The sequence below is a fragment of the Polyodon spathula genome, chromosome 5 (genome assembly GCF_017654505.1).
Source record: "Polyodon spathula isolate WHYD16114869_AA chromosome 5, ASM1765450v1, whole genome shotgun sequence".
Classification (NCBI taxonomy): domain Eukaryota; kingdom Metazoa; phylum Chordata; class Actinopteri; order Acipenseriformes; family Polyodontidae; genus Polyodon; species Polyodon spathula.
Window position 1 is genome coordinate 68,359,588 of NC_054538.1, and position 27,130 is coordinate 68,386,717.

At 39.7% G+C, this 27,130-nt stretch overlaps 1 protein-coding gene across 3 annotated transcripts; it reads right to left on the minus strand.

Annotated features, from left to right (window-relative positions):
- On the minus strand, positions 1-27,000 carry rbks (ribokinase). Of its 3 annotated transcripts, none has more exons than XM_041251120.1 (9): positions 26,918-27,000; positions 25,691-25,785; positions 17,854-17,986; positions 17,065-17,128; positions 15,489-15,551; positions 13,558-13,722; positions 8,662-8,753; positions 5,941-6,129; positions 1-225 (listed from the first exon to the last, which is right to left on the minus strand). In XM_041251120.1, exons 2-9 carry the CDS (start codon positions 25,771-25,773, stop codon positions 52-54), a joined length of 963 nt encoding a protein of 320 aa, XP_041107054.1. In that variant the 5' UTR covers positions 25,774-25,785; positions 26,918-27,000; the 3' UTR covers positions 1-51. The 3 variants fall into 3 exon arrangements, with proteins under 3 accessions (XP_041107054.1, XP_041107053.1, XP_041107055.1); XM_041251119.1 differs by having other exon boundaries at positions 26,914-27,000; XM_041251121.1 differs by lacking the exons at positions 1-225; positions 5,941-6,129 and adding an exon at positions 7,893-8,485 and having other exon boundaries at positions 26,914-27,000.
- Positions 27,001-27,130: the final 130 nt, after the last annotated feature.

The window sequence follows — 27,130 nt, forward strand, 5'->3', positions numbered from 1 at the left end:
TTATTATATGCGTCTATGTGTGTATGTTTGCGCGTGGAGACTGATCCCTCTCTAGAAGAGCTCCTGGGGGAGGTCATTCCTGAACGGGTAAGACGCCTGTGTTCCCTCTGCCTTCACGCTTATTGCTGCAATGTGATTGGCTCTTCTGGCCATCTCCTCCAGAGGAAGTGTGGGGTGGTGTGCCATGAAGAACGCCAGAGCCCCAACAAAGCTGTCCCCTGCACCCTGTCAGTAGAGAGGCACAAACAAAAGGCAAAACAGACCTTTAATTCAAGAGTTCAAGCTTTTGAATAGGGTCGAATATAAATGCCTCACCCAAGCATGATGGAAGTAAGGTCGCTTTAGATAAATGACTGTACATACCTACAGATAATACCTATACGAATTCTGGGTGTTAGGTTAAAAAGTTTAATTTAAAAAACACAAGAAAAAAAGGGAGTCTAGCAGCAACATGCATCAACATGCAGCTACAAGCAGCAACATGCAAGACCATGAGTCATTAATTGTCCCTTTGGAGCTGGTAACCTCTTCCATTCCAGTGTGATGACTGTGGACCCCTTTCTCAGCCCCCTGTCAAATTTCTATTTACAGACTAAAACCACACTCCCACTACAAAGTGTTTTTTCACAACTTCAGAGAAAACCTACTACAACTATCAGCAAAGTAGAACAGCTCTGCCGTATTCTCTATTCCTAGTACTACATGTGTCAAGTGAAATGGAATATGTCCACATTGTTTCCTTAAATAATTTCACAACACGGAAAAGTAATCAACGTCTTTACTCCAATGTGCAGAATGTAAAACCTTGTACAATAGCATAATAAATTACCAGGCAATAATTGACTTTCTTAAAACAAGAAATAAACTACAACTGTAAACTGTTTGTGCTCCACTGGACAAACATGTTTTGACAGCTGCCAGCAGGGGGAGTCCTAGCACCTGTCAAACTGAATGACGCAGCCCAGCATGGCCACAAACACAGGAACTCTCCCTTTGCAGTTGAGAATATATACTATACCATACCCTCAAAAAAACCACAATTCGACTGTAAAATCTGAATGTTTTCCTGGTTGCTGGAATCATGTGTCCTGTAAAATGAAGAAAAAAAAAATTCTGGATGTAATTTATAACCACGTACACTGAATGTAGCTTGCTTGCATGTTGTCTCCCGGAAGGACTTTGTGCCCCTATGTCCTATTCCAGTATGTAGGCAAACTGGAATGATACTGGGCACAGCAGGCCGAACAGTGGAAAGGGGTAGTAAACCAACCAAGGAGTTACACTTCAGTGTAAAACTGAACATGGTTGAAAACGTGATTGATTGAGAATGTAGTCTTAAGTTGTACAACAACATTTACAACAAAGGTTTGATAAATAATCCATAGTCTCCATCACTCAAATCCCAATGTTGGAAGTAAAATAAGCTGTAATATGATTAAGGCATTAGCCGGAAACTTTGTCAACTGCATTTCAAATAGTTTTAAGTAAAAAGCACATGACAAAACACGGCAATCTGTTATCCTCTTCAGTGCCTTATTAATTAATTGGAAATAAGGATGGACGGATTCAAGAGGGAATTGACCCGCTAAATGAAATTTTGAACCTATGGCTCCAAGTTCTCTGCTCAAACCACTAAAACAGCCCTGTAAAAATGTTTTAACTATTGGCTTGCTCATGAATTCTGTTTTTGTTCAAAAAGGCAGAGGAATGCTTGTCCGTTAACTGTGGTTTTCTTTTTTCTTAATTATCAGTGAAGGTATGAGACTTAAAAAAGCCTGTCAGCTGTGCTGCTGGTGAAGTACCTCTGCTGCAAACCGCAATGGAATGCAGCAAAGCTATCAGATTTAACCACAGAATGGGCCAGGAGCTGGTTCTCACAGACTTGGCTGATTAGTCACCAGTTTGTCTGGAGTTCAGCTGACATGCCACATCGTTATCCTCAAGGCTCCGACCACCCTGATTTGAGCAAAGGCTGGCGTCACAGGGACCCTCCGACTCGGCGTAGGTGGAGCGCTAGATGCTGTGCTGGGGATTCCAACCGACGGCAGATTTTTTTTTAAAACTAAGAGTCCGCAAAAACTAGTCCAATGATTTTTGAAGATTCTTCTGCACAGCTGCACAAGTATCAGCTGTGTGAAGAAAATCTGTGTTTGACTATGTTATGTGATGTTATGTGAAGTGATATTATGAAATGTGACAATATGTGAAGTTAATCAGGTGCTCAATATATATATATATATATATATATATATATATATATATATATATATATATATGCATGCCAAATGGAAACAAAAGCATGTGGTGCAGGAATAAGACCTGCTGCTTTACTGTAGATGGAGCCCAGGCAGCAGTGATTTGTCAGGTAACAGAGAGTCGGGCGGAGAGTATAGGGTGTTTCATCACTCCGATGTGCTTAGCAGCACAGATTATGCTGCTGATGCAAGCTGCTGAGTCAACAGCACAGCACTGTACTGGCTCTGGCTCTCACTCCCACTCTCACAGGTCACATTGTAGGAGTTCTGTGGGATGAAGGAAACAACTGCTTTGCAGGCTTAATGCACAAATATTTAAACCAACCATAATGTTGTAGTGAATCTTTGCAAGTATTTGTAAATGCAACATTGTTGGGGTCACAGTATTAGTTTTTGAACAAGATAATCCCACCTGGTTCTCCCCTTATAAAAGTTTCCAATAGTAAAGGTATGGCAAAGTGCAATAAAGCACAGTGAAAGCATGATAAATCATAGGCATGCACTGTAAAACCAAGGGGTATGGTAACTCAATGGTTAAATGCACAGCATAACCACGAGGAGGAGGTCTGACATCACTTTCCTAATAGGAAAATAAGCATGCATGAAACTGAAAAAACTAAGTAAATTGATACAAATTATTGTTGAGAAATTTGCATCATAACCCCCCCCCCCCCCCCCCCCCCCAAACACTGCTACAGTATGAACCAGAGCACTGTTAAAGGAAATAAAGAGCAAACCATCGTAGAGTCCGAAGGTATCCACCAGTCATCTTGTCATATAAGACTGTTAATGTACTAAGTTCAAAGATATGTATTTTTAAAGCACATGGAGTTAAGACAATAAGGGTGGCTAAGATGCCTCTTCAAACCGAAGCTTGCTAAAAAGTTTTCATGACAGGCACTCCTACAACCTTACGTCAGGGAGTTTCCCGATGGAACTTGAGCTGCTTTTCCATTTGGGTTTAAAAATACGTATTTGGTAATCCTACATTTAATTATATTTTTCTGTTTTTCTGAGCTATTACAAAGCATTACAATATAATTTATTATACAATAAAAAGCAGTTTTTCAAAGGATGAAAGTACATTTGCAGAATGTAAACAAGCAAAGTGATCAACACGGTGTGCTTTGTGATAAAGGCACAGAAGTCTTTATCTCGGTGATCATATGTAAAAGTGTACGTGTTGTGGACGAATACAGATTCTAGGATCTGGTCCAGGCCCTGATACAATGTGTGTGTTTGCACTTTGGATCTAATCAAACATAAAATCATCAAAACAAATTAAAAACATAGATAACATTTAAATGCAATAATACTGTCAACACTGGCATAGTGTCATGACTGCCTTAATCTTAATGGTAGAGTGCCCAAGAAAATGGAATCAAACGCTACGTTTTGCTCTGCATCTTGACACTTATCGTTTTTTCCGGTATAATTAAATTACTCTCCTTGACTTGTACCAAACTCCCTAACTAGCAGGAAAGATAAACATCTGTGTCTTGAACAAAATAAAACAAGAAAAAAAAAAAAAAAAAAAAAAAAAACATTTACTGGAAACGAGATTGTGCTTTCCAAAGAAATGTAAAACAAGGTTCAATTTACAGCTTTGACATCTTTCATCAAAGCATGAAGGAATTCACTGACAACTGCCTGTGTAACCACAAGCTAGTCGGCAGCGCTGAGTGCTGCAGTTTTAGCAGCTGAGTCAGCAGGGGAGTGCTTGCTTGTAAAGGTGCTGGGGTCAGAACCTTCTAACCACAACTAACACAGCAACAGGGACTGTTTGTGTTCAGGGGATGGGGGCTGTCTGCTCTGAGCTCTTGGGGAGCAGTGAGATCATTATTTGAGGTTTTATTCTTTGGGTCTATGTGATGAGTAGTGGATTGGATCTCAGTAATGTTCTTCCAGGCAGCAGCAGACTTCCCTTAAATCTGCCCAGGAGTTGTAGTTCCATTTTGCTAGTAACGTTCAATAAATAAAGAAGCTATATGATACACGAGGCAAGGGTATGCAAATAAGATGAACCCCGTGATGGGTAAAGTCAGGTCTGGCCAAAGTTGGTCCTTCCAATTTTAGTCTTAGTTCCAGCTTTGTTTGAAGTAGTTTTCTTTTTATCTATTAAACATGGCATAGAATGGCCCGCCAGGACCAGAACTGGTCCCTCCTGGGTTGAGTACTTGATGGTGCAGTTACTCTCCAAATTAAAGATCTGCTGCTTTACACTCCCTTTTCTGGTTCTGCAGTCCAAGTATGTGTTCTGTACTGTAAAGCTTCCTGTGATATACTGACACTGTAAGGTACTTTCTAAGCTACAATTACTGTTATTCTGTCCTAAAGACAGAATTTACAGTTTAACATTACTGTACCATACTTGATGAATCTCCTGGGCAATTAATCATAGATTACAGACTAAGGGAAGGCAAGCAGGCATCTTTCTCTGATGATTCCCCAAATAAAAAACAGACTTTGGTAAAATAAATTTGCTTACACAGCACTGTTTGACAATAACTTCCCTGGGCTCAAAATTACTGAAATATTTCCTTTCTATAAACAAGCCATTATAAATGATGCAAACCTGCAGATTCGTTTTTTAAAAATCAGTTTTAACTATCATGTTGTTGTAACATTGCTGCTGCCAGCTCCTGCTAACATGCTGACACTGTGAATGAGGTGTTTGTCTCTCTGTGGACTTTCCTGGACATTTTGTATTTGATGAGAATCAGCACAAAGGGTAAAAGCACTAGCAGATGTGAAACAAGTGTGGTGTTCTTACACAGTCCACAATGGGCTGTGCATCACAATCTCAGCTTTGTTCTACACAAGCACCGAAATTTTGAATTCTTGGCTGCTGAATGTTCTGAGTAGCTTCCATGAAGTCACTGTACAGTATTCACAAAATCAACCTTTAAAATTGGGACCATAAGACATGCCCTGTGCCTCACTGTATCTAGCAACATTGTCTTTCAGCCTCCATGAGCATTAAATAATGCCATTCAGGGCCTACTGTACAGGTTCATATTTAAAGTGTTTGTAGCTAAGACAACAGTTTCATCAACCTCACATGTTGCATACTCCAATTATCTATATCGTTCTCAAATGTGCAGTTTTGAAAGAAACACATTATAGTAAAACTTTTTAAAATAAGACATTTGGTACAGCACTAGGTTCAAGTAATCTCCATTTCACCTGGACAGTGCATTTGTCCCTAACCTGTCAATGCCTTCTTTCCAGTCACTAACCAACAAGTTGCTTTCCCTGACATGCTCTCAGCCAGTAACATGCTTTGACAGCAAGGTCACTTCTGAGGGAGAATGTCTGAAGAGGTGAAGCAATAACAACAGTAACCTGGTTTAGTACCAGATATCATGAGTCATAATTAAAATACATCCTATAACATGTGTCTCTTTCAAAACTAAGAAACACTAAAAAAAATGTAATACATTTAATGGCAAATGTTTACACTAGAAGTCTTTCTCAATGATTTAAAGACTTCTAGTCGAAACTTTGTTATTGAATTTGTTAAGTTTCATGTTGTATTTCTAAAATTAGTACTATTGAGTGTTTATTAGTTAAGGACGGGACATACGTAACAAACGACATGTAATACTCAACCATTTTGGCCACCATTGCTGTATCATTATGAATGTTACTGGCATATCAGAAATCAGAAAGCACAGCTCCTTACTGTGGAGTCCACTGCAGTGACCTTCTGTCCAGCGATGTGCTTGGGGGTGGGATCCTGCACTGACATCATCACACAGCCCTCCGACCCCAGTGTCACGATCACCGAGTGACAGCCTCGCCCCAAGAGCACTGCCCCCGCTTTCCCAGCATCCTCCAGGCTCACAACCGGCACCCCCGTCAAGAGCTCCGCCTGCAAGTCAACATGATCCACTGGTAAGTGACAGTGACAGAGTAACACAACGAGGTTCATTTCTCTATAAGCGTTCACAAATTCTGGAGCTTGTTTTGACAGGTTTATGTGAATGGGCTTGAGTACAAGTTAAACGGTACTGAACTTCCATTGTATGTTACAAGCATTCAATTATATTATCAATAGTTCTAGTTGCCTGCCATAGACAAAGGCTAGATTACCATTTTTTGTCTTTATAGAAGTAAGAGCCAGAAAGAAGGGTGGCACTGTGCCTGCTTACACTGTGCTGAGGTACTGGTAAGGCCTGTCCCAGGGGAAGACTACCCTGATAGTTATCTGAGGAAATCTTAGAATCATAGAATACGGCTTTGTATTTACCTCAACGTGGCAGCCATTTTAGGTCAAGGTCAATTACATATTTTAGGGCATTTGTTTTAGCCCTGATCAAATTTAACCTAGAGAATCATAGAATACAGTTGTGTACCAAGTAAGAAACCAATAACTCAAAGTGGTAGGCCTTATCATCCGGAAACCAAAAACTCACATGACTTCAGCCATATTAATAGGTCATAGGTCAAAGTGAAGGTTACCTTTATATTTTGCCTAAATTTCTGCATCTCAAATAGTGTATGAGTGTATAGACTGTAGGTTCTCCTTACAGTGATGATTACCTAATAAAAATGACATGTCAACCTAAATTTAGCACTGTTCCCTTTTGTAGTAAACGCGTTTCATAAAGTTAACATTGTTAGCATGTTGTCTCAATCCAAAGTATGATTGTACTCTGGGAACTGTTTTCTTAGGTTTTTACTAGACCACCTGCGTGCCTGCCTGTCGGACAAATCCATTTACAGTCTTGGGAAACAAAATAAGGTCTGTTTATGATGCAGCTGAAACAAAGTGAGGTATAATAGGTGCGGGAAGGCTAAGAGGAGGGCAAACACAATGAAACAAATAAGCTCCATCAGATCTCCCTTTCATGTTGCAGCCTGTATTTCCCAACCACACGAAAGCAAAGGTTGCCAGCGCAGCCATTCCTCCCCAGCAGCCGTTTCCCTTGCGCTGCCTTGAGCCAGCTGTGACTCAGCAAACACATCTGCTTCCCTTCACATTTCTCTTACAAGGGGCCAGGTTTCCATTATATAATTTCAACAGCTTCAACTTGACAGCTGAGGCCTTGTAAAACTCTGACTTACAGTAAAAAGAAGGATCTGTTTTCACACGCAAGAGGCTGGCTATAAACAGGGTGTTGTTATATATTCTGTCATGAGTGACAGTCAAGTCAACTTTGCTTCTTTTACCTGCACATAGTGTGGTCTTAAAGGGATGTACCTGATCATCTGCACAGAGTTCTGAATATCGTGCATGACCTGTTCTTGCCCTAATAAAAGTTTACCATAGAAAAAGCACAGAAATGTTTAATACAGAAAAAAGAAAGCGTGACAAAGCTTAGTAAGAGCTGTAAGATTTTCTTGCACTTATATTTAAAATAAATATAAAATATAACTAGTTAACACAGGCAATATCAAATGAAGTTATGGACCTTGGTAAGCATTGTAAAGAATAGCAAGACGTGGTAAACCATGGTAAACCAGGGTATAGTATAACCATGGGAAAAGCATGGTAAACCTGCAAAAACCTTTACAGTGGTGTGTCCCACTGATCTAATGTATCCACTGATAATGTGCATTAAAAAGTGAACTTCACAACCACACACTGTCTGTAGGTGTTCACTGGCTTCTTATCAACGTGCAATCTTTGAGCATCTCAGTCCAACAAACCAACGCACACCTTAACACATAAACAAATACAGCCATACTGTAAGCGGTTCATCTATTATACCCACTTCCAGTATTTCACACCCTCCCTTTACCCTAACTCCATTCTCATCTTCAGCCACTGTGAAGCTGGACCTTGTAGCACTCATATTAGCAAACTGAACTCTAGGCCTATTGGTTATTAGTATACGGTTGTGGAGTTGCATGTTGCAGTTGAAAAAGTCAACTACTCAGGTCCCAATGGCTCATCTGGTAAAGGCATAACCACGTGGTATACAGGGGCAGTCATACAATCAGGGAAGTGCCGATATGCATCCTGTTGCCAATCTTCACTGGGGATTACACAGGGAGTGTTGCACTGGCTCTAAAATACTACTACTTAGTGAGGCAAAACCTTCAGGCACTGCTTCTCCTCTAAGCACTACAGAAGACCCTACTGGCCAAGTGGCCGGGGAGCTCATGCGAACACCTGCAGGGCTGGTCTTTGTCCTCCAGGGGTCGGTAACTTTCTGATATCTGCTCTCAAGCTCCTGGCTGTAAAGAGGCGATTGGTTTGGTCGTGGAATGGAGGACTCCCACTAAATGAATGAAAAAAAGAACTGTCCAGAAGACTCTCACAGGCTGTATACCTTCAAGTGCTCCTTACCTAACAACATACAAAAGAAAATGTGTATTCTGTAATGCATGCACAGTCAAAAACTATTATCTTTCCCACTGGACAGAGTAGCAGCTTTACAAACCCTTCACAGCGTACCTCAGGCTCGTTACAGCAGAACACGTCAGAGTTGGAATAAAATTCTGGGTCCAAGTCTGGAACAGCAGGTGCGGGATTGAAAACTGTCTTCACTGTAAACATAAACAACAAACACAGTATGTAAATGACAGTTGTCCAATGAGTAATTCAGAGCAACAAACTGCACAAAAAAAGAAAAGAAAAAAAAAAAGATATGTTCAACATTGTCCCTAAAAATATGTTCCACAAGAACTTGCAATTTATTCAGCGTATCTGATCAGCTGTATTAAAATGAGCCTTAGACTGAACAGATGCTGTGTGAATGCAAGTGGAATTTCAATGATATGTTGAGGACCTAAAGGGCTCCTGCTTAGCAAATCGAAAGACTTCCAGCAACAGATAGATATACTGTATTACCCGTGTTTATATATATATATATATATATATATATATATATATACACACACACACACACACACACACACACACACACACACACATACATGTACATGACATCCAACTTCCGAGAGCTCTCGGCATTGTTCACCCCCCACCCCCCAGGGTGCAGGGTCCCCTCCCTAATCAGTCAGGCAAGCTGATCAGAAAAGAAGAGTATATTGAGACAAATCCATGTTGTACGAATAACAGATTTCGATGAACGCGTTCCTGTAAAAGGCGAATGATTAATTACAGTGTTTTCAGCACTAGTGGAAGTTCAAGCTCTCGGATGGTCCCCGAGTGGCTCATCTGGTAAAAGCATGGCCACGTAGTGTACAGGGTGAGTCATACACTCAGAGGGAGCGTTGCATTGGCTTTGGTGCACCAGAGGGTTAGGGAGGCAGTGCATGCTCAATAAGTGCATTTTTTAACATTTCTTATTTCATATGTTAACTTTTTAGTTTTTGAATTATGTAGTATGTCTTATGCTGAGGAGGAAATCTGTCCATAATATCAAGCAACTCTGTGTAAACATGAAAGTGTGTGTCACATTAATGGTTAGTTATTAGTGGAAACAGAATCTGCGTCAGAGCACTGCATGTCTGATTGAATTGGGCACACCGTCTCATTTCCTGTCAAAAAGATCACCGGCTCTCCATCTGTCATTGATTGTAATTCAGGCCACACATTCGTTCAAGTAACACTGGAAACGCACTCTGGTTTTCAGCCACAGGTTAATGTCTTGAAATAGTGGGTTTGTGGAAATGCTCAGAACACCTGCTGAGGAAGCAATAAAGTCACATTAACGTCAATGTCCTTTTGTTTCCTTAAGAAGCAAGGTGCTTCGTAATCAGAGTGAAACTGAACTGCGGTGAGCCTTCTCAGTTGTGGTGAGCCACATGTGCTGTCCTGGCCTCTGATCCAGTTTCTTATTACGACATCCACGAGCCTCTGTATTTCAGCTGTGTTCCTACTGAAGCCAGCATTACAGGCGTTAAGCCGTTCAGCAGGCAGCATGCCTGGCCGATAGCCACTGCCTAACATACTGACACTCTGCACCAGATATCCCAGCAGTGTGGGAGAGCAGTGCTGTGCTGCAGGGGTTTTTAAAGGGGTACTAACATCAAAGGGCATTGCTGCACAAAGCACCCTGCTTCATATCTATAGGATTTACTTGCATTCATGTCACCTAGCATGACACAATTGTAACATTACATACAGCATTTTAAAGTTTTCCAGTCATGTTCAATTTAGATAAGCTTACTTAATTCTTATTCTTAGAAATCATCACTTATATATTCAAGCTCTCTTTTAATTATATTCCAATATTTACTTTACATATCTTTTATATAAGTTGGTGTGGCAAAGTGGTTTGCAGAGCGCAGGTGTAGAGGTGATGCAATGCTCAAACAAACGACAAAGTTCACGGTCCAAACAATACTTTTATTATTTTGTAATCTTGGCTGTTTGGTGTCCGTAAATAATAGTAACTGGCAATACACAGCAATGTGTACTACAGTTTAAACCACAGGGTTCCATGCCGAAATAATAAACAGAGTATAAACACATACAGAACACAAACACGATCACAAGTGCATTGTCAGTGCAAGTGGTGAAATACAATGTATAGTGAACAGTAGTGCAGAGCTGTCCAGGTTTGGTGCTGGCCTTTAGTGACAGCTCCCAGATCGTGTTAGCTGCCTAACAATGACAAACAAGTACAATTAGAATGACAAACAAACAAACACAAAACATTCACTGTTATTTTCCAGTCCTTCAGTGCTTCTCACAACCATAACATAACTAAAAAAGTTCAATGTAACCGGCCCAGTCGGGCCTGTGGTGCTTCATAACTACCGGCCAAACTGCGCTCTTTACTGGCCCCGGCCACTGGGCCCTGGTTAATGTCGAACCCTGAATTACCTTGGAGCATTCAACATGGTTTCAGAAAGTTTTATGTGACATTTCAACCTCTCCTCTTGAAGAGTAAACAAAAGAACGCTTTGCTCTGAGAACCCACCAGTGTCAATCTGTTTCAACAAATCCATCAGTCAGGTGTTTTTGTGCTGTTTGTGGACACTTTCACACATCTTTGTCCTGCTGAAAAGTGAATCTCCATCCCAGTCTTAGGTCTTTTGCAGACTGAAGCAGGTTTTCCTCAAGGATTTGCCTGTATTTAGCTCCATCCATTTTGCCTTCTACCCTGACAAGCTTCCCAGTCCCTGCCGATGAAAAGAATCCACATAGCATGATGCTGCCACCACCATGCTTCACAGTAGGGATGGTGTTACCTGGGTGATGTGCTGTGTTGGGTTTGCGCCAGACATATCCCTTTGCATTTAGGCCAGATAGTTAAATTTTTGTTTCATCGGACGACAGAATCTTTTGCTACATCTTTTACAGGAGGTCCTGATGCTCTGTAAAACAACTGGAGGACCTCTGGAAAAATTATCTATGGTAAAACGAAATGAACGATTCGCACAGGACTAAATTTCACTAATGTCAGTAAAAATTCCTGAAGTCAACTGAAAACCTGGTGATTTTTAGTCCTGTGCGAATAGCACTTAAGTCAGGGCTATGATTAAGACCCGGATTACTGCAGTACATAGAAAATACATGACATTTGGTACAACAACATGACTGTGCACACTTTCTTTGAACTTTCTGAGTTACAATTTGTTTTAAATAGGGGTCTGTGAAAGGACGACCGAGGGTGGTGACGTCAGGCCAGAAGCAGGAACTGAAATACAGACAGGTACTCAGTGCAAAGCACATTGAAACAAAAATAAATACAATCTTTAAACAGAAAAACACTGCACACAGAGCAAAATAAAGTTTTAAACAAAACAAAATCACAACACTAAAACACACACCAAAACCCCAGGTCAGGCTGGGCAATCGCCTTCACTGATCCTATCTAATTTTACTTTCCGTTTCTTCTCTCTCCCTCTCATTCGCTCCTCTCGAACACCCACCCAACTACAGGCTTTTATACTGGTGACCATCTCCCGTTTATCAACAAATGAACCAATTAATTAACTCAGGAGATGGTCACCTTCTGCACTTCTGCACTGCCACACAATAAAACAAAATCCACAGCTATTCACCGTCATTTATATACATAAATAAATAATAATAATAATAATAATAATAATAATAATAATACTGTACACCAAAATACATTTGAAATCATAATATTACAAAACAAGCACTTTATTGCAGGGCTTTGTCCTGCCCCCTTTTACAGTGCAGGGCTCTCTCCTGCTGCCCTGCCACTGGGTCATTAACTTTAATTTGTTTATTCATTTCATTGAAATTGTTTTACTAAGCAAGCCTCAGTTAGATGAATCATCCTGTTTAAGAGAGTGAGCAGACATGCAACACATTCACACAGTAGTCATGCATCAGCCAGCCTATCAAACACTCAGACACCAGGCATCAAACAGAGCACTTATACACTAAGGGCTTTGAAGCTACAAGGGGGCTGAAATTCCCCCAGGTCCACAGCTGGCAACAGACTGTAGCTCTGCCAAGACATTCAAGAACCACACCACAATAAAAAAAACAAAACAAATTACAATATTTCAAAGACATATCCACTTTCAATCTTACAAAAACACCAAGCAACTGTGATTGCGTTCTATAAGTGTGGGATCATTTTTATCACGAGTAAATAAATAAAGGTGTGTTACACATGTATTTTTTTGCTTTGTAAATGTTTTCATAACAGTAGAAAAGGATGACCAAATACTTAAAATTCCAGCAATTACTCCAACATGCAAGCCACCCATAACTATAAAACATGAAATTGTTGAATGTGTTATAATACTAAAGCAAACTTCATAAACTAGAGTTATAAACTAGAACTCATTTATTCAATGTGTTGTATGGTGTTTGCAATCAGTCTGAGTGGTTCTTATAATAATTACCAAAGTTCTGTCTTGTGTTTGTTATTAAGCCTGTGTGAAGGTGCTCTTTAGCTAAGTTTGCCAGCTATAGATATATAGCATAGGTTAGATAAGTGTAATCTAGTGATCTGTCACTTTTGATCAAGTTTCCTTTTGGTTTGCTGGGAATACACAGCTGTGCACTAGACAGGGCTAGTGCTTACTAATATCAAGAAACTAGCCTACACTGTCTATGGCAGGCAACTACAGCTGATGAGCAGCTCCTGCACTCCTGAATGTTCAAAGTACTAAAAAAAAAAACATATTTGAGTAAATGCATTAAGATCCACTCAAAAGAACTGACAGAATCATAAAATGGTTCCAAAAAAAAAAAAAACTAAAAAAAAAAACTTTTGTACCCAGGTTGCATTGACAAGTTTCAAGGTTTTCAAGTAAAATCCCAAAAGAGGATTTGCAAACACCTTTCCTTTAGGAAGGGTCAACTTTTATGAGCTTGTTAGACAAACTGGACATTTAAAATATGCTACTCTTATACCTAGAGATCTGTGATACCCAGGTGAGCTGAACTGACCTCCGCTGCTGTGTGCCATCCTGAGAGCCTCGAGGGAGGTGGCGGGTCGCACTTCCAACTGGCACAGCAGAACCCTCGCCCCAGTGATAGGGTGTGCCGCGGCCTTCAGGTCCTCAGAGTCCAGCAGCAGGTTGGCCCCAGCCACGATGACAATGGCGTTCTCACCTGCAGCCAACGAATCAAGGAATCAGTCAGTCAGGGGGACCAAGAGAGATGTGACAGAGACCGTGAGCAACAACACAAGCATCACGGAAAACTATCAGGCTTCATTTTTGAGTGGATGCGTACAGCGGTGTAGTATTTCAATCTTCTCATGCGTCGTAGGATTTACTTTACAAGAAAAGGTAGTGCCACATCAATAGCCCCTACTCACGCTCCAGATTTTGGTTTTCAGTAGTCTAGGCAACCAAAGAGGTTTGTGACTCATGGGGGGTGACCAATCTGAACAAAATATACTTCCTGATGCATACAGTATGTTAGGCAACATGTATCTGTCTCAAGGTACCACCTACAGTCAATCATACACAGGCAGAGAAGAATGCAAAGACAGCAGTGGTGCTCTGTGATCAAGTCCACCTTTTTTACACCAAAAACTTCAAGCCATGCAGACTTGAAGTGCTGACAAGCTTATTTATGGAACAAGACGATACCAACAAATTGGTAAGGCTCCTTAGTCAATAAACTTGCACTAGGTACTTATTGAAATGACCAGGTGCCAATAATTTAATAATTTGAGCAATCGAGCTCCTATAAGGTAGGAACAGTTTATTTGCAGAACTAGTGTGACTTTTTGATCCCGTCTTAGAGCTCTGGCATTAGGAGGTTAGCCAGTATTGAAATGTAATGTTAACCCCAACTGGTATCCAGCATCTTTCCCACAGGGTTGTGCTGTCTCTACACCCAAGGCTCTTAAAAATGAAAAACAAATATTTCCATACATTTTCCAAGTCACCCACATCAATTGACTCTACAGGTCTCAAATGTGCGGCTTTGAAAGAAATTTGTTTAATTTTAAAATATGATATCTGTTGAAATTGTCCCCACCACTTCAGGGAGTTTTCTTCCCGTCAGTAACCAACCCATCGGCTTCCCCTAATGACTGACGTTTACCCCTAAAGACACTGCTGGGGTGAAATGACCACTGAAGTAAAGCAGTAATAAACTAGCTGGCATGCAAGGCAAGGCAAGGCAAGGCAAGCACATTTGCTTTAGCCTAGTGTAGTTTTGCAGATATCATGTTGGAATAAATACATCATGGAATGTTTCCTGTGTTTCTTTCAAAACCGCACATTTGAGAAATACAATAAAATACAGTGAATAATAAAACACAAGTACAAGTTTTAGAGTGGCTGTATTAAGATCTGTTGCAGCTTAGATAACTTAGAAAGAATAGTGACTCAAAGCCTTAACCTAAATCATTTGTGCCCCTGACTCGTCCACAAACACATACTGTACACTCAGCCCTAATCAATGACAAAACTGAAGTGAAACAAAAGTCACTCACAGCCAAATGCCCCCAAACTAATTTGTATAAAAACTATGGTTGACAAGGTAATAAAGACACATCAGGGTATTTTTAAGGCGGTCTGACAAGCATATTTGACATGATTCTGAATAACACGAGGGCCTGAGCTTGACAGTAATATCTCTGCTCGACAATAAATACTGGGCCCTGTCACAAAACTTTAAGGACCGTTTAAGGAATGTTTTGTTAAGGACTCTTTTTTAATTCAATTAAATTAACTTTGAAGTTCAAGAGACGTTTTATCAACTGTTTTAAAGATGGTTTATTAGTTTATTCTCGTTTTTCTAAACATTTGTACAAACACTCTTCAAAAAAAACATTTGCTAAACCTGTCCTAAAAGTTTTGTTAATGGGGTCCACTAAAATAATAATGTAAAAAAATGCTGCACTTTTTACTTTTCTTTACCTTGGTCATTCACAATAATTGAGGCAGCACCTGTGGCAGCTTTGTCAGTCTGTCCTACAAAATCTGGAAATAAAAAATAAATATTCAGTTAAATCTGCACCAAGCAGCAGGAAAACATCTTAAATTTACAAGTAGGAACAGCAGGGCACCACGGTCACATGGACTTCACATGGACTTTACAGGGACTTCACGGCTTGTGGACATGACCATGCTAGTTAAAAACATGCCTGTAAATTAAATGTATTCCCTTACATGTACTTATTAGATATCCACATTGCATCTCTTGACTGTGGTATACCATGGTAAAAGTATTTTAAAAGTGTAGTAAATAATGATGCACAAACAAGAGGTTTGGTTACGTTGATATGTATAGATAGCTCATGAGAGTTGCAGTTTTAAGCAGTCGAGAAATCAGGATACTTACGCAAAAATTCATGCCTACAAGACTGGTAGCAAGCAGTAAAGATGGCTGGGGAAAGTTTGCTTCATCGTGTTTACTTCTCCTCTCCTAAATCTTCACATGGTTATACTATGCGAGTTTACTGTGGTTTGCCATTTTACATTTGCTTTACCACACCCCTCTGGGGTTTACCATGCTTTCACTATGCTTAATTAGACTTTGCTATGCATTTACTATGGGAAACTTTTCTTAAGGTCTGAGTCCTCAGATATGCTTAGGCAACTTTATTAAGTGTTGTCCACAGGCTACAATAAAAACTTACAGATCTCCAAGAGGTTTTCATTTACTGACTTAGAGACTGCCTTAACCCAGACTTCTCCTGACGGACACCTTCCTCAGGATGTATGCCAGTCAGGGTTAATAATGATTGCATCCCCCCCTCCCTAGGTTGGTAGTGACTACATGCCGTTCCTGTCTGTCTGAAATGAGTCCAGATCTCAGCCCACTATATTGTGTCAAAAAACATCAAACACAAATTACAGAAAACATCCATCAGCACTGGCACTGGCAAAGACTGGCACCTGTTGTCAGCTTTTCTCAGGGACACAGTGATGGTTTAGAGTAGACTCCTTTCAAACTGTTTAGCAGGCTGGGTGTAGGAAAGCTCAGGACAAAGGATACATGGAGGACCTTAGTCAGTGGTGAATTGCCCCAGATATGGAATGGGTTACCTCGAAATGTTGTTGTTGCTGAATTTTTAAGGATCATTTAAGACCTCACTTTATATTAAGATAAACCTACTAGGCGGTTGATCTGAATATGAAATATGCCTCTATGGCTGTTGGTACCCTTGCTAGGCATATACAAAGTTTACAACAACAGACTGCACGATTCTGAAACTGTTCGGCATCGCTCACAGCTGCCTCTTCAGAATGATACACGCCTGTCCATAAAACCGGATGTGTGTCCTTGCAACATACAATTACAGGGATGGACTGGAAAAAATAGTTGAATGAAAATCCTTCCGAGCATCTACCTATCTGATTTGATTTAACGGACAAGAAAAACAAAACAGAAATGCTCTTCCTTTACAGTTTTGTAAGTTTCTTCTTTTACAAAAAAAACCCCCAAAAAACGGTTCAAAGTTTATGGCACACACAAAGTGAGAGATATTACCTGTGGAGACCCCATTGTTCTTAAAATTCAATATGTAACTGTCTCCAAAGTAGTCTTTTCCAACCTGTGGATTAAATTAAAACAAAGTTAAGAAGAAAACAGACACCCCCACAAAGATATAGAAACTCTACTTTTTGTTAAATCATCATGGTGATGATGTCAAGATCAGCAATGTATTTAGCATGCAGGGTTTAAATTGAGGCTTGGTCCAGTCATTAAAGAAAGGGGCTTGTTACTAGAAGGTTCCGGGTTCAATCCCAGCTAAGCCAACGACTCACTGTGTGTGACCCTGAGCAAGTCCCTTAACCTCCTTGTGCTCCGACCCTCGGATGAGACGTAAAACCGAGGCTCTATTGCAAGTGACTCTGCAGCAGCAGCTATGATGCATAGTTAACCCCCAAGTTTCTACAAGTCCCTTTGGATAAAATTGTATGCTAAATAAATAATAATAATAATAATTCAAAAAAAAAAAAACATTGAACCCCAACAAATGTAAGCGTTAGGTCTTCATCCACAAACCAAAAAGTCACATGACCTCAATATGTAAGGTTAAAGGTTAAAGGTTAAAGTGAAGAGTGGCATTAGATTTTCCCATAGTTTCCATTACACTGAAAATATGAAGATGCCATCTGAAATGGTTTATGAGATAGTAGCAGTTTAAATACCTCAGTTCTGCACTTTAATGACAGTATGCATTAGTTATAGTAGTTTCATAGGAGTCAGTAAGCAGTACCCAAACTGTATAGGGGTACACCAGTTGAGGTTGAAAAGCGTGCCAGTGTGTCTTACCTTACAGACCATGGCTGTCTTGGCCCCTAGACGGCCGGCCTGGATGCATTGGTTGGCCCCTTTGCCCCCGTAGCCAATGAAGAACTTGTGCCCATGGATGGTCTCTCCGGCTTTGGGCAAGCGGGGTGCCTGGCTGGGTGGGAGAAGACAAGATGAAGAGAGTGGGATCAGGCCTTGGTGTTAAGGCCTTCATTCTAATTACCTTTCGTGGACATTTTCTCTTTGATTTTATTTTGAAATTAGACTTATTTATACTGTTAATCTGTAAAATGTTTAAACTAGGGGTTTGGGGAAGAATTACTATACACATTCCTCCCACAAATGTGCAATATGCAATTCAACCTCTTTATCTCCCAGTGTTTGTAGTGGTTTCATACCCAGGACATAACTCTATTTGTATTCCTGACTGAATATTTTAATAAAAAGCAACCTCAGAAAGGCAATCCAAGGCATAAACAATACATGGTAAATGGTAATGGAGAGGAAGCCCATTCCTCTGTGGGTTTGAGGGGAACTTTGCAATTTAACCATTTATAGGCTTTAAAGAAGGAGTTCCTTGTGTGTGACTGGGTAGCTTCACTGACAAGGCTGTTACTACCAGGAAGTGAGAACTTGCAAGATTTAATGTGCTTTTACACACTTTAATCATAAAATAATAAAGAAAAACAAACAAAAAGGCAAAATGGCCAAAATAAACAGTTGAAACAAAACAATAGATATATTTTTAAAGACTGCGACTGTAGACCAAGCCGCCGCTTTCACAAAATAAACATGGCTACAGAAATTCCGCGACACACCAACGATAATTATTTACATACAGTACATCTAAACAGCACAGCACACATATCGTCACCACCTAACACAGACATTAACTCTCACCACTAACACCCGTTTTATACACCAGACACATTCCCACATGTTTTTGCAGGGAGGAATTTAACCCCCTCCCTGCCAACCAACATTCCCCACACCTGTGCACTGGCAGGGCTTTCACCCTGCCACACTGTGTTAACATAACTAAAAAAAAAAACTAAACAAAACTTAATACATTTGAAAAGACTAGAAGTGTTTTTCAATGTCGTTCAAATCTGTTTGTCATTGAATTTATTACATTCCTTTTACCATTTCTAAATTCAGCACTATTGTGTGTTCAAGTTCTTCGCATTCAAAAAATGCAAACCTAGTGAGAAGTGCACAGAACAATACATTCTTGGTATCACGGAATTGACTCACAGGAAGTTTAAATTGACTGAAGCTGTGACTATCCTACTGAGCTTCAGCTTGTGTGCGATAAACTCACAGGGAACAATGACTAATGTGAAACTTCAACATCTTCCTCTTGAGTAAAAAATATTTTATCAGCGGGTTCATTTGGCTTCACTGACAACTTGTTTTGTCAGATCAACTTGTTTTCATCAGAATTCCTGTTCTAGTAATATGATTATAGTACATGCATTTTGCTCTCAAAACTAGAGTGAACATGTAATGCTGCACAAATTCACTGTATCTTATTAACGTTTAAAGGAACTGTTGCCTTGTTCTCTTATTTACCATTTTGTTTTTGAAGCTATAGCTGACAACATAATTCAATGAATCTAACCTGTTTTGCACTTGCTCAGTGATTGTCAACCTACCTATTAAAGAACTGCTTCATTGACGCTTCAGTACAAAAAGCAGGCATTCCAGGTTTCCCAGGATGCTTAGAACACATCAGCGTAATCTGGCAACAAATTCAATCAGCAAAAAAGGAGAGGAAGGAGCTTCATGTGACATTCCTGGATTTGGCTAATGCATATGGAATGCCCAGAAGTTGGAATAATGGCAGGATGTACAATTTCTCCACTGGCTTTTACCATGGCAATGAAAGTAATTATTAGGGCATCAAAATGGGTAGTGGGACGAGAGCGCTTGGTTGCTGGAATGTGACTACCACCAATTCGAGCATACATGGATGACATGACAACAATGACTACAACAGTAGCCTGCACTAATCGGTTATTGGGCAAATTAACCAATAACATTGAATAGGCATGAATGCAATTCAAGCCCACTAAATCAAGGAGAATCTCTATAATTAAAGGTAAAGTAGTAGATAAAAGGTTCTACATTAACGGTGAGGCAATACCAACAATGTCCGAGAAGCCAGTGAAAAGTCTAGGGAGATGGTAAGACGGGGATCTAAAGGACACAGTTCGTGTGGGAGAAGTTAGACAACAAGCAGTGGAAGTGTTGAACAGCATAGACAGCAGCGCTTTACCAGGCAAACTGAAACTCTGGTGCTTTCAGTTTGGTCTACTGCCAAGATTGCTGTGGCCACTCACTATGTATGAGGTTTCCTTGACAACAGTTGAGAAGCTGGAAGCTTTAATCAGTTCATACGTCAGGAAATGGTTGGGAGTTCCATGTTGCCTCAGTAGAGTGGGACATTATGGTAAAGGAATACTGCTGCTACCAGTCTCTGCCCTAACCAAGAAGTTTAAGTGCACCAAAGTCTGACTGGAAATTACATTAGCAGATTCACATGACAAATGCGTAAGGGAGGCAGCACTTGTGTTGAAAATTGGAAGAAAATGGGCAGCAAAGAAAGCTGTGGAAGATGCTAAGCCTGCTCTTCGAATCGGTGATATTATGGGGCAAGTTCAGCATGGAAGAGGGGGTCTTGGTCTCAGTTCAGCTCCTCCTACAGGGCACAAACCCCAGCTCAACGGAGGAAGCTGGTAGTCAATGAGGTGCAAAAGCAGGAGTAGAGGATCAGGTGTGTAAAGGCCGTTTCCCAGGGCAAGCAGGGAGAATGAATGAGATGGGAGAATGTGGAACAATGCAAGATTGGCTGACAAGACCTATTGACAATGGAACAGAGAAGTATCAGTTTCCTCATCAGATCAACACATGATGTTCTCCCATCACCACAGAACCTAAACCTCTGGGTGGGTGAGGATCCCTCATGTCCTTTGTGTTCATAACCTGCAACATTAAGGCACATTTTGACAGGATATAAGGTGTGTCTTTGCCGAGGACAGTTTACTTGGCGCCATGACCAGGTGCTGTGATGTTTGCCTTAGAATTGGAAGACAAGTATAACCTGATCAATAAGTTGCCACCAGTTCCATCAAAGCATTACACACGACAATATTCCTCTGTCCAGGAGAGCAACCATTATTAACCTAGCTTTACACTTCAGCCATCAACACCAGGCAGAAGGATATCTACATCAACAGATGGAAAGAAACACAAATGGATAGAGATGTAGATGGATCACACTAGTTTACTGTAAACCTACATCTTAGTTGGTGCTTAACTTGGCAAGAGTCGAGTTCAAATCAGCATGAAGTTAACATCTACTCTCATGTATTGGAAATCATTAAAAACAGGGGAGATGGGGCTCCCGAGTGGCCTCCTGGTTACAAGCCCTTTTCTTCAACCACTGGACCACATAGCCTTCTATACCCGCTGTATCCATAATCTTTTTAAGAAATACTTTACTGTATGTTCCGTATCAGGTATCCACCCTTCGTGACAGTCTTTACCACCCCCACCCACCCCCTTCATGAAAGTCTAGATCCGCCCCTGTATATATTTTTAATTATTTCCACTAAATTGTTGTACTTTTAATGTACAAAATGCCAATACTTTTGTAATGAACAAATACTTGAAATTGCTTAAGTGCCTTTGTATTTTTGTAAAGATTATTTGTTAAACTACAATAAATTGTGTATTTTGGTCTGTGTCATATTAATTAGTGACTAATGTTCACTAAATGTTTGTATTTAACATGTTTTCTTGAATGAACTTCTATTGAGTGCGGTGTGCCAATACTTTTGTCTGTGACTGTGTATCTGTTTTTACTGATATCATGTCCAGAGATTTAAACAATGTGGCAGTGAAAGAACCAGTAATAGAAGTGAGTCAAGGAATTAAAGGATACAGACTCAAAGTGTACTGTCCTTATATAGCAGAAAATAACTTCACCTCTATACAGCAACCATATTTAGGCCAGAGGTCAATATCTGGGTCACCAATTCATTTAGCATCTGGGGTTCATATAAAAGTACAGATATGAAGTCGGTAACTCAAATGGCTTCTGAGATATAAGGCTTTACACAATGGAGACAGCAGCTTTATAACCAAAACCGTTAAAAATGTTTTTAAAAAATGGCTATCACTCCTTTAATACAACCAAATAATTAATTATTGTGGTAAATAAAACAAACCACATACCACAGCCTCCACTTAAAAATGTCTGACACAAAAGAAATGACTGAACTTTATTTCTTTTTAATAGAGGAACTATATAATAACACCCCCAAAAATCAGACAGAAACACCTTCAATTGTTTAAGGGAAAACAGTATAATAAGTAATTGCATAGACAGTGACAGTCAATGACCAAGTGATTCAGTAAATGACTATGTGTGGAAAAGCTAAATAAAACAATGGTATATTTTCTTTTAGAACAAAATAAAAGTACAGTTGTGCAAGAAACACACTAAGGAAAATGGATCAAAATCCATGGTCAAAATCCATGGTTACCTCTCATCACTTACAACGTCATCGCTCTCCCTTTCCTGCGTTGATGATCTTTTGGTTCTTCGCTTTCTTTCTATATGTTGATTTGGGGCAGGCAGTAGTTTTAAAATGCAACACAAAAATAAATACTAACATTGAAAAAACTGTTATTTCAAGATCATTCCTAGAAGCAAGATGTTTGTATATAAGTATGATATACTTTTCAAACAAATGGAAGTACAATGACCAACATTCACAGCATATGTAATAACTAGAGCCCCTTTCACACTGGCATGCTTTACCCCGGTCCGGACCCGGTGTCATGCAGGTCGGCTACACGATGATTTCACACTGTTGATAAAGCAGGGCTGACCTGGGTGACAGACACAAGAGCACAATGCGCGTATCAATGACCTGGAAGCATCTTGTTACAAGCTTCTCTGGATTGAACCATCGGCCCAGATGTTGATTACAGCAAATGTTTCTACATCCTGCTGCAATCTGGCTCATGCCATGTCTCAATCAACAAAAATATGGGTAGAAATTTTTCTGGCGTGGCTGTTTATTATTGTGTCATGCATTTCGTCTTGCTGAACCCAGGTCAAAGCGTGTTGGCCCACATCCTGAGGTGGGTCACTGGAACCCAGGTACGGCCCAGGTATGTGGGTTCACACTACGCGGGATTGTTACCCGGGGTTTGCATGGACATAAGGAATGGACACCCATAAAACAGTGTCTTTTTTAATGACCAAGACAGTGGCAGATCTTCACTCATTAAAGATGTGACTCTAGCAATAGTAACAGAATGAGGGGTGCAGTCACAAGGGTATTAGTCCTGCTGACTTCTCTCCTGTGCCATTGTGTCACTCCTGCCCACTTTTTCCAATACCAATAGGATGTCAGTATCTCTATATTAATATCTTGGGGAGAGGATAACTACCAGACAGGGACTGGCTGGAATTCTTCTTTAGCATGTCAGCTGCCACTTACTGTACTATCACTGAACTTCATCATCATTTTCTAAATTAAACCCATCTAATACCACATGGAAATAACCTAAAATCACAAGCAAATCTTCCTTATTTTGAGCTACAATGACAGTACATTTCACACATAGCATGTGGTTGTGTTCTACAATCATGTCCATTTTTGTCATGCCTACAAATAGCATTGATTCTTAATTCAGTTTACTCTGTGCCATGTGTTATCAGTTATTTGATTAGTATTTACGTATTTAACCAAATAATGCTTCTCTATAAAGATCGATTTAAAGATTGCAACCGTCTCTCCAATGTATTTATCAAAGATAAAAGTACCCAGATCTCTTTTTCTAAACCAGTAATTAATAACTGTGAGTTTTTTGTCTATGTTTGTAGACACATATGATATACTGTACACCTAGGGGGGATATACAATGACCAGCTTTCACAGCATGTGGAATAACTAGAGTCAGGACACAGACATGATTTATACATTTATTTCATTTGCAAGATGTCTTTTTGATTTGCAAGATGTCTTTTTTCATGCACATATTAATTCTGTTATATGAACACTGTAATTTTTTAAATATGTTCCCAGCACAAGGATTAAGTACCAGCAACATATTCATGCTACCAGCTCCAAAGATACAGCCTTCACAATGTCCAAAATCAGCTACTGTAGAATTTTTGAGCAAATGAATAACCAGCTTTGCCCTCAATTGAAGTATCAAAGGGAGATCATAACAACCAATACCTTAAACCTGGGCCAGATCACAGCTGGCATTTAAGTTTTTGGACAGAAGGTAGGAGACAGTGTTTTACAGAGAGCGGTAAGGGTAGGAACTGGGTTACCAAGGGCTACAAAGTCACGTTGTAAATGCTCAATCAGGGTTCGACATTAACCATGGCCTGGTGGCCCAGGGCCGGTGGAGAGCGCAGTTTGGCTGGTATTTATGAAGCACAACAGGCCCGACAGGGCCTGTTACATTTAACTAGTATATATATATATATATATATATATATATATATATATATATATATATAGAGAGAGAGAGAGAGAGAGAGAGAGAGAGAGAGAGAGAGAGAGAGAGAGAGAGAGAGAGTATGGCTTCTGTTTCATGAATCCAAGAAAACGGGCTAGTGTGTCAAAAACCTGAAAATTAAATTTACAAACCATTTTATAAAAACATAACTATGAACTAATCCTACCCTTCCCGCCTCGCGTCATACTTGTTGTGAAGTCATAATCTGATACTGCGTACCGAAATGCTGTGTTGGTACTTGTTCCCGCCGCAAATCCTTTACAAATCGAGTTTTCTACAACTAAGCAACCAATAAGCCAAAAGGAAAGCGCTGAAATCAATAAATCATAAAGAATGTAATTATGAAAAAAAATGAAGACGAACATTTAGAGTGGATGCTTCATTATGAAGGGGAAAAAAAAGTAACGTTTTGCCATTTTTGGCGTCAGTTTCCCAGACTTGCTGATAACAGCAGCTTTATTGTGTATTAAACATTTCGTTTACATCATATTTTTTCTTCTTCTTTTGTTTACTGAATTAAAATACACCGAACTCAATAAGCAGCAACGACACAGCGCGTATCTCTTCCAATTAAAGCAACAGTAGCATAATATTGTGAAAACCACCAAATAATAATTTTTGCTGTAGTGTATTCAGAACAAAATAACACTTATCATACAGCAACCTACATATTCTAAATCTGTTTAATTCTAAAAATTATTTTTATAACATAATCTTAGTGTAAATATTATAACCTGGCCAAAACAGAAAATACATTCCAACTTTACAATAGTTTAACATTACAAATTACAACTAGCCATCAAGTACTGACATCAGATGAATCCAAGTCAAGTTACTTTGCTTACTCAATAACCTGTAAATAATTCAAAACAAGGCACACTTGCTATATGCATGTTAAGTGGCTGAAGTAACATATATTGAAAGGCTTCGTTTAGCCACTTTCTTTTGAGACGTGGGCTCTGTTTCGTTACCATGCACAGTTAGAAACATACCGAAAATGAAAACCATCATGAAAAAAATATATAAATATATTGGGCCAGATAAAATTGCATCTGGGCCAATAAAGACACTAGCTCAGTGGCCCGAGGGGCCAGTAGTTAAAAATCTAAACGTAGAGCCCTGTCAATAGTTGAGATCCTTAACACCCAACTTGTCAAAGTTTTGGGATCAATCAACTGCTTGGAACTGGACGAGCCTTCCTCTCCTTATTTGTAAATGTCCTAAGTTTCTTATGTCTCATCACAACCCCCTTCCCCATCTCTTGTGCCACCCAGCCTCCAGCGTGTGTATTCCCAATGGAAACACTAACCTCACCAGGTCGGTCATGCAGGAGCCAACAACCACCACATCAAAAACCGCAGCACAAGAACCTCTGCAGGACATGTTTTCCATCGGCTGACACCTCTGGAGAATATACAAAAATAAAAACACATGGTTTGAAATAAAGGGGACGTTCCTGATTTAAATATACTGTACAGGGCTGTTCTTGTTCATTTATTTTTGTGTGTTGAAACCGTGTTTGATCCTGAGATTCATTTTTATTGACACGAGATAAATGTCTAACAGGCTTCTTTCACATACAGATACTGTAGCTAGGTTAGGAAAGCAAGGTTTGAACAAGGTTCGGCTGAAACTTTGGTCCACTTTGGTGCTAGACTTCTGATTGCCTCTTTCGTAAACAACCAAGTGGCAGGGCCTTTAATCAGTCTCTTCCAGGAACTCTCCCTAAGTACAGCAGGAACTTGTAATCTGTGCCAATATTTAAATCAAGATTAAGCATTAACTTAATTGGGGGGGGGGGGGTTGGCATTGTATTTAAAATTTCAACATGGGTTGGCTGAATGGTTTCCTCTTGTAAAGTACATTTTCCTACTGTACCTTCTTATGTTGCTATCCTCCACTGTACTGGGGATACATAACTTGTAACAAGCATGGAACATTTGTTTTTATTTATTTGATGTCTAACAAGGTGTAAGTTTTCTCTCAACAGAACAGAATAAAAGAAAAAAAACAATACAAGGCAAATTCTGAGACTGGATGATAATTCTTCAGTTAATTTTTTATGTCTTTTGTCTATTAACACAGCCTTGTTGGTTGTAGTTTTGTGTATGGCAATCTATTTACAGAAATATACTGCCCAGCAGCCTACCACACAACTACATTAGCGGAATACCGAATGCAACATACTGTGCTACGTGCTTATAAATCCTGACCTTATGCATCCGACTTAATAAACTGAATTAATGCATGCATTCAATACATCGTGTATTTGATTCCAGATTACTATTATTTTTTGTATATGTTGTGGGTATGCAGCAACAACAAAAATACATAAATAAATACATAAATACAAAATTCAAATTGAACAATAAGAATAGCATGCAAAATTTCATGTTTAGAATATTGCTGCTGCCTGTATACAAATACAGTATTCCAAGGAGAATGCACAGTGCGTGGTTGATTTAACAATATAATCCAATTAACCTCCCAAAATAAATTATTATATTTTCAAGATGAAACAGCCCAAATTACCTACTGCCAGTGTCTGAAGTACCACTCGCTAGTTACTAATGCCTGATGTGCAAAGTGCAACGGAGAAGTTTGAACTTTTTTTGCAGCTTGCACAGGCATATTTACAAGGACCTCTTCAGGACCACCCTTACTTTATGCCGGTTTGGTTAGTTAGGTTCATAGCATAACAAACACGAAAAGCAAAGAAACAGGATTGCATATTACGTAGTACATGTTA

Bases quoted from the DNA above. Each gene is read 5' to 3' on its own strand.
- rbks (XM_041251120.1), bottom strand. From the start codon at position 25,773: ATGGAAAACATGTCCTGCAGAGGTTCTTGTGCTGCGGTTTTTGATGTG. The intron at 15,552-17,064 runs GTAATATCTCTC...TTTTATTTCCAG, and splicing joins GAACAATGGGGTCTCCACAG to ATTTTGTAGGACAGACTGAC. The intron at 6,130-8,661 runs GTACGCTGTGAA...GTTGACTTGCAG, and splicing joins TCTGCTGTAACGAGCCTGAG to GCGGAGCTCTTGACGGGGGT.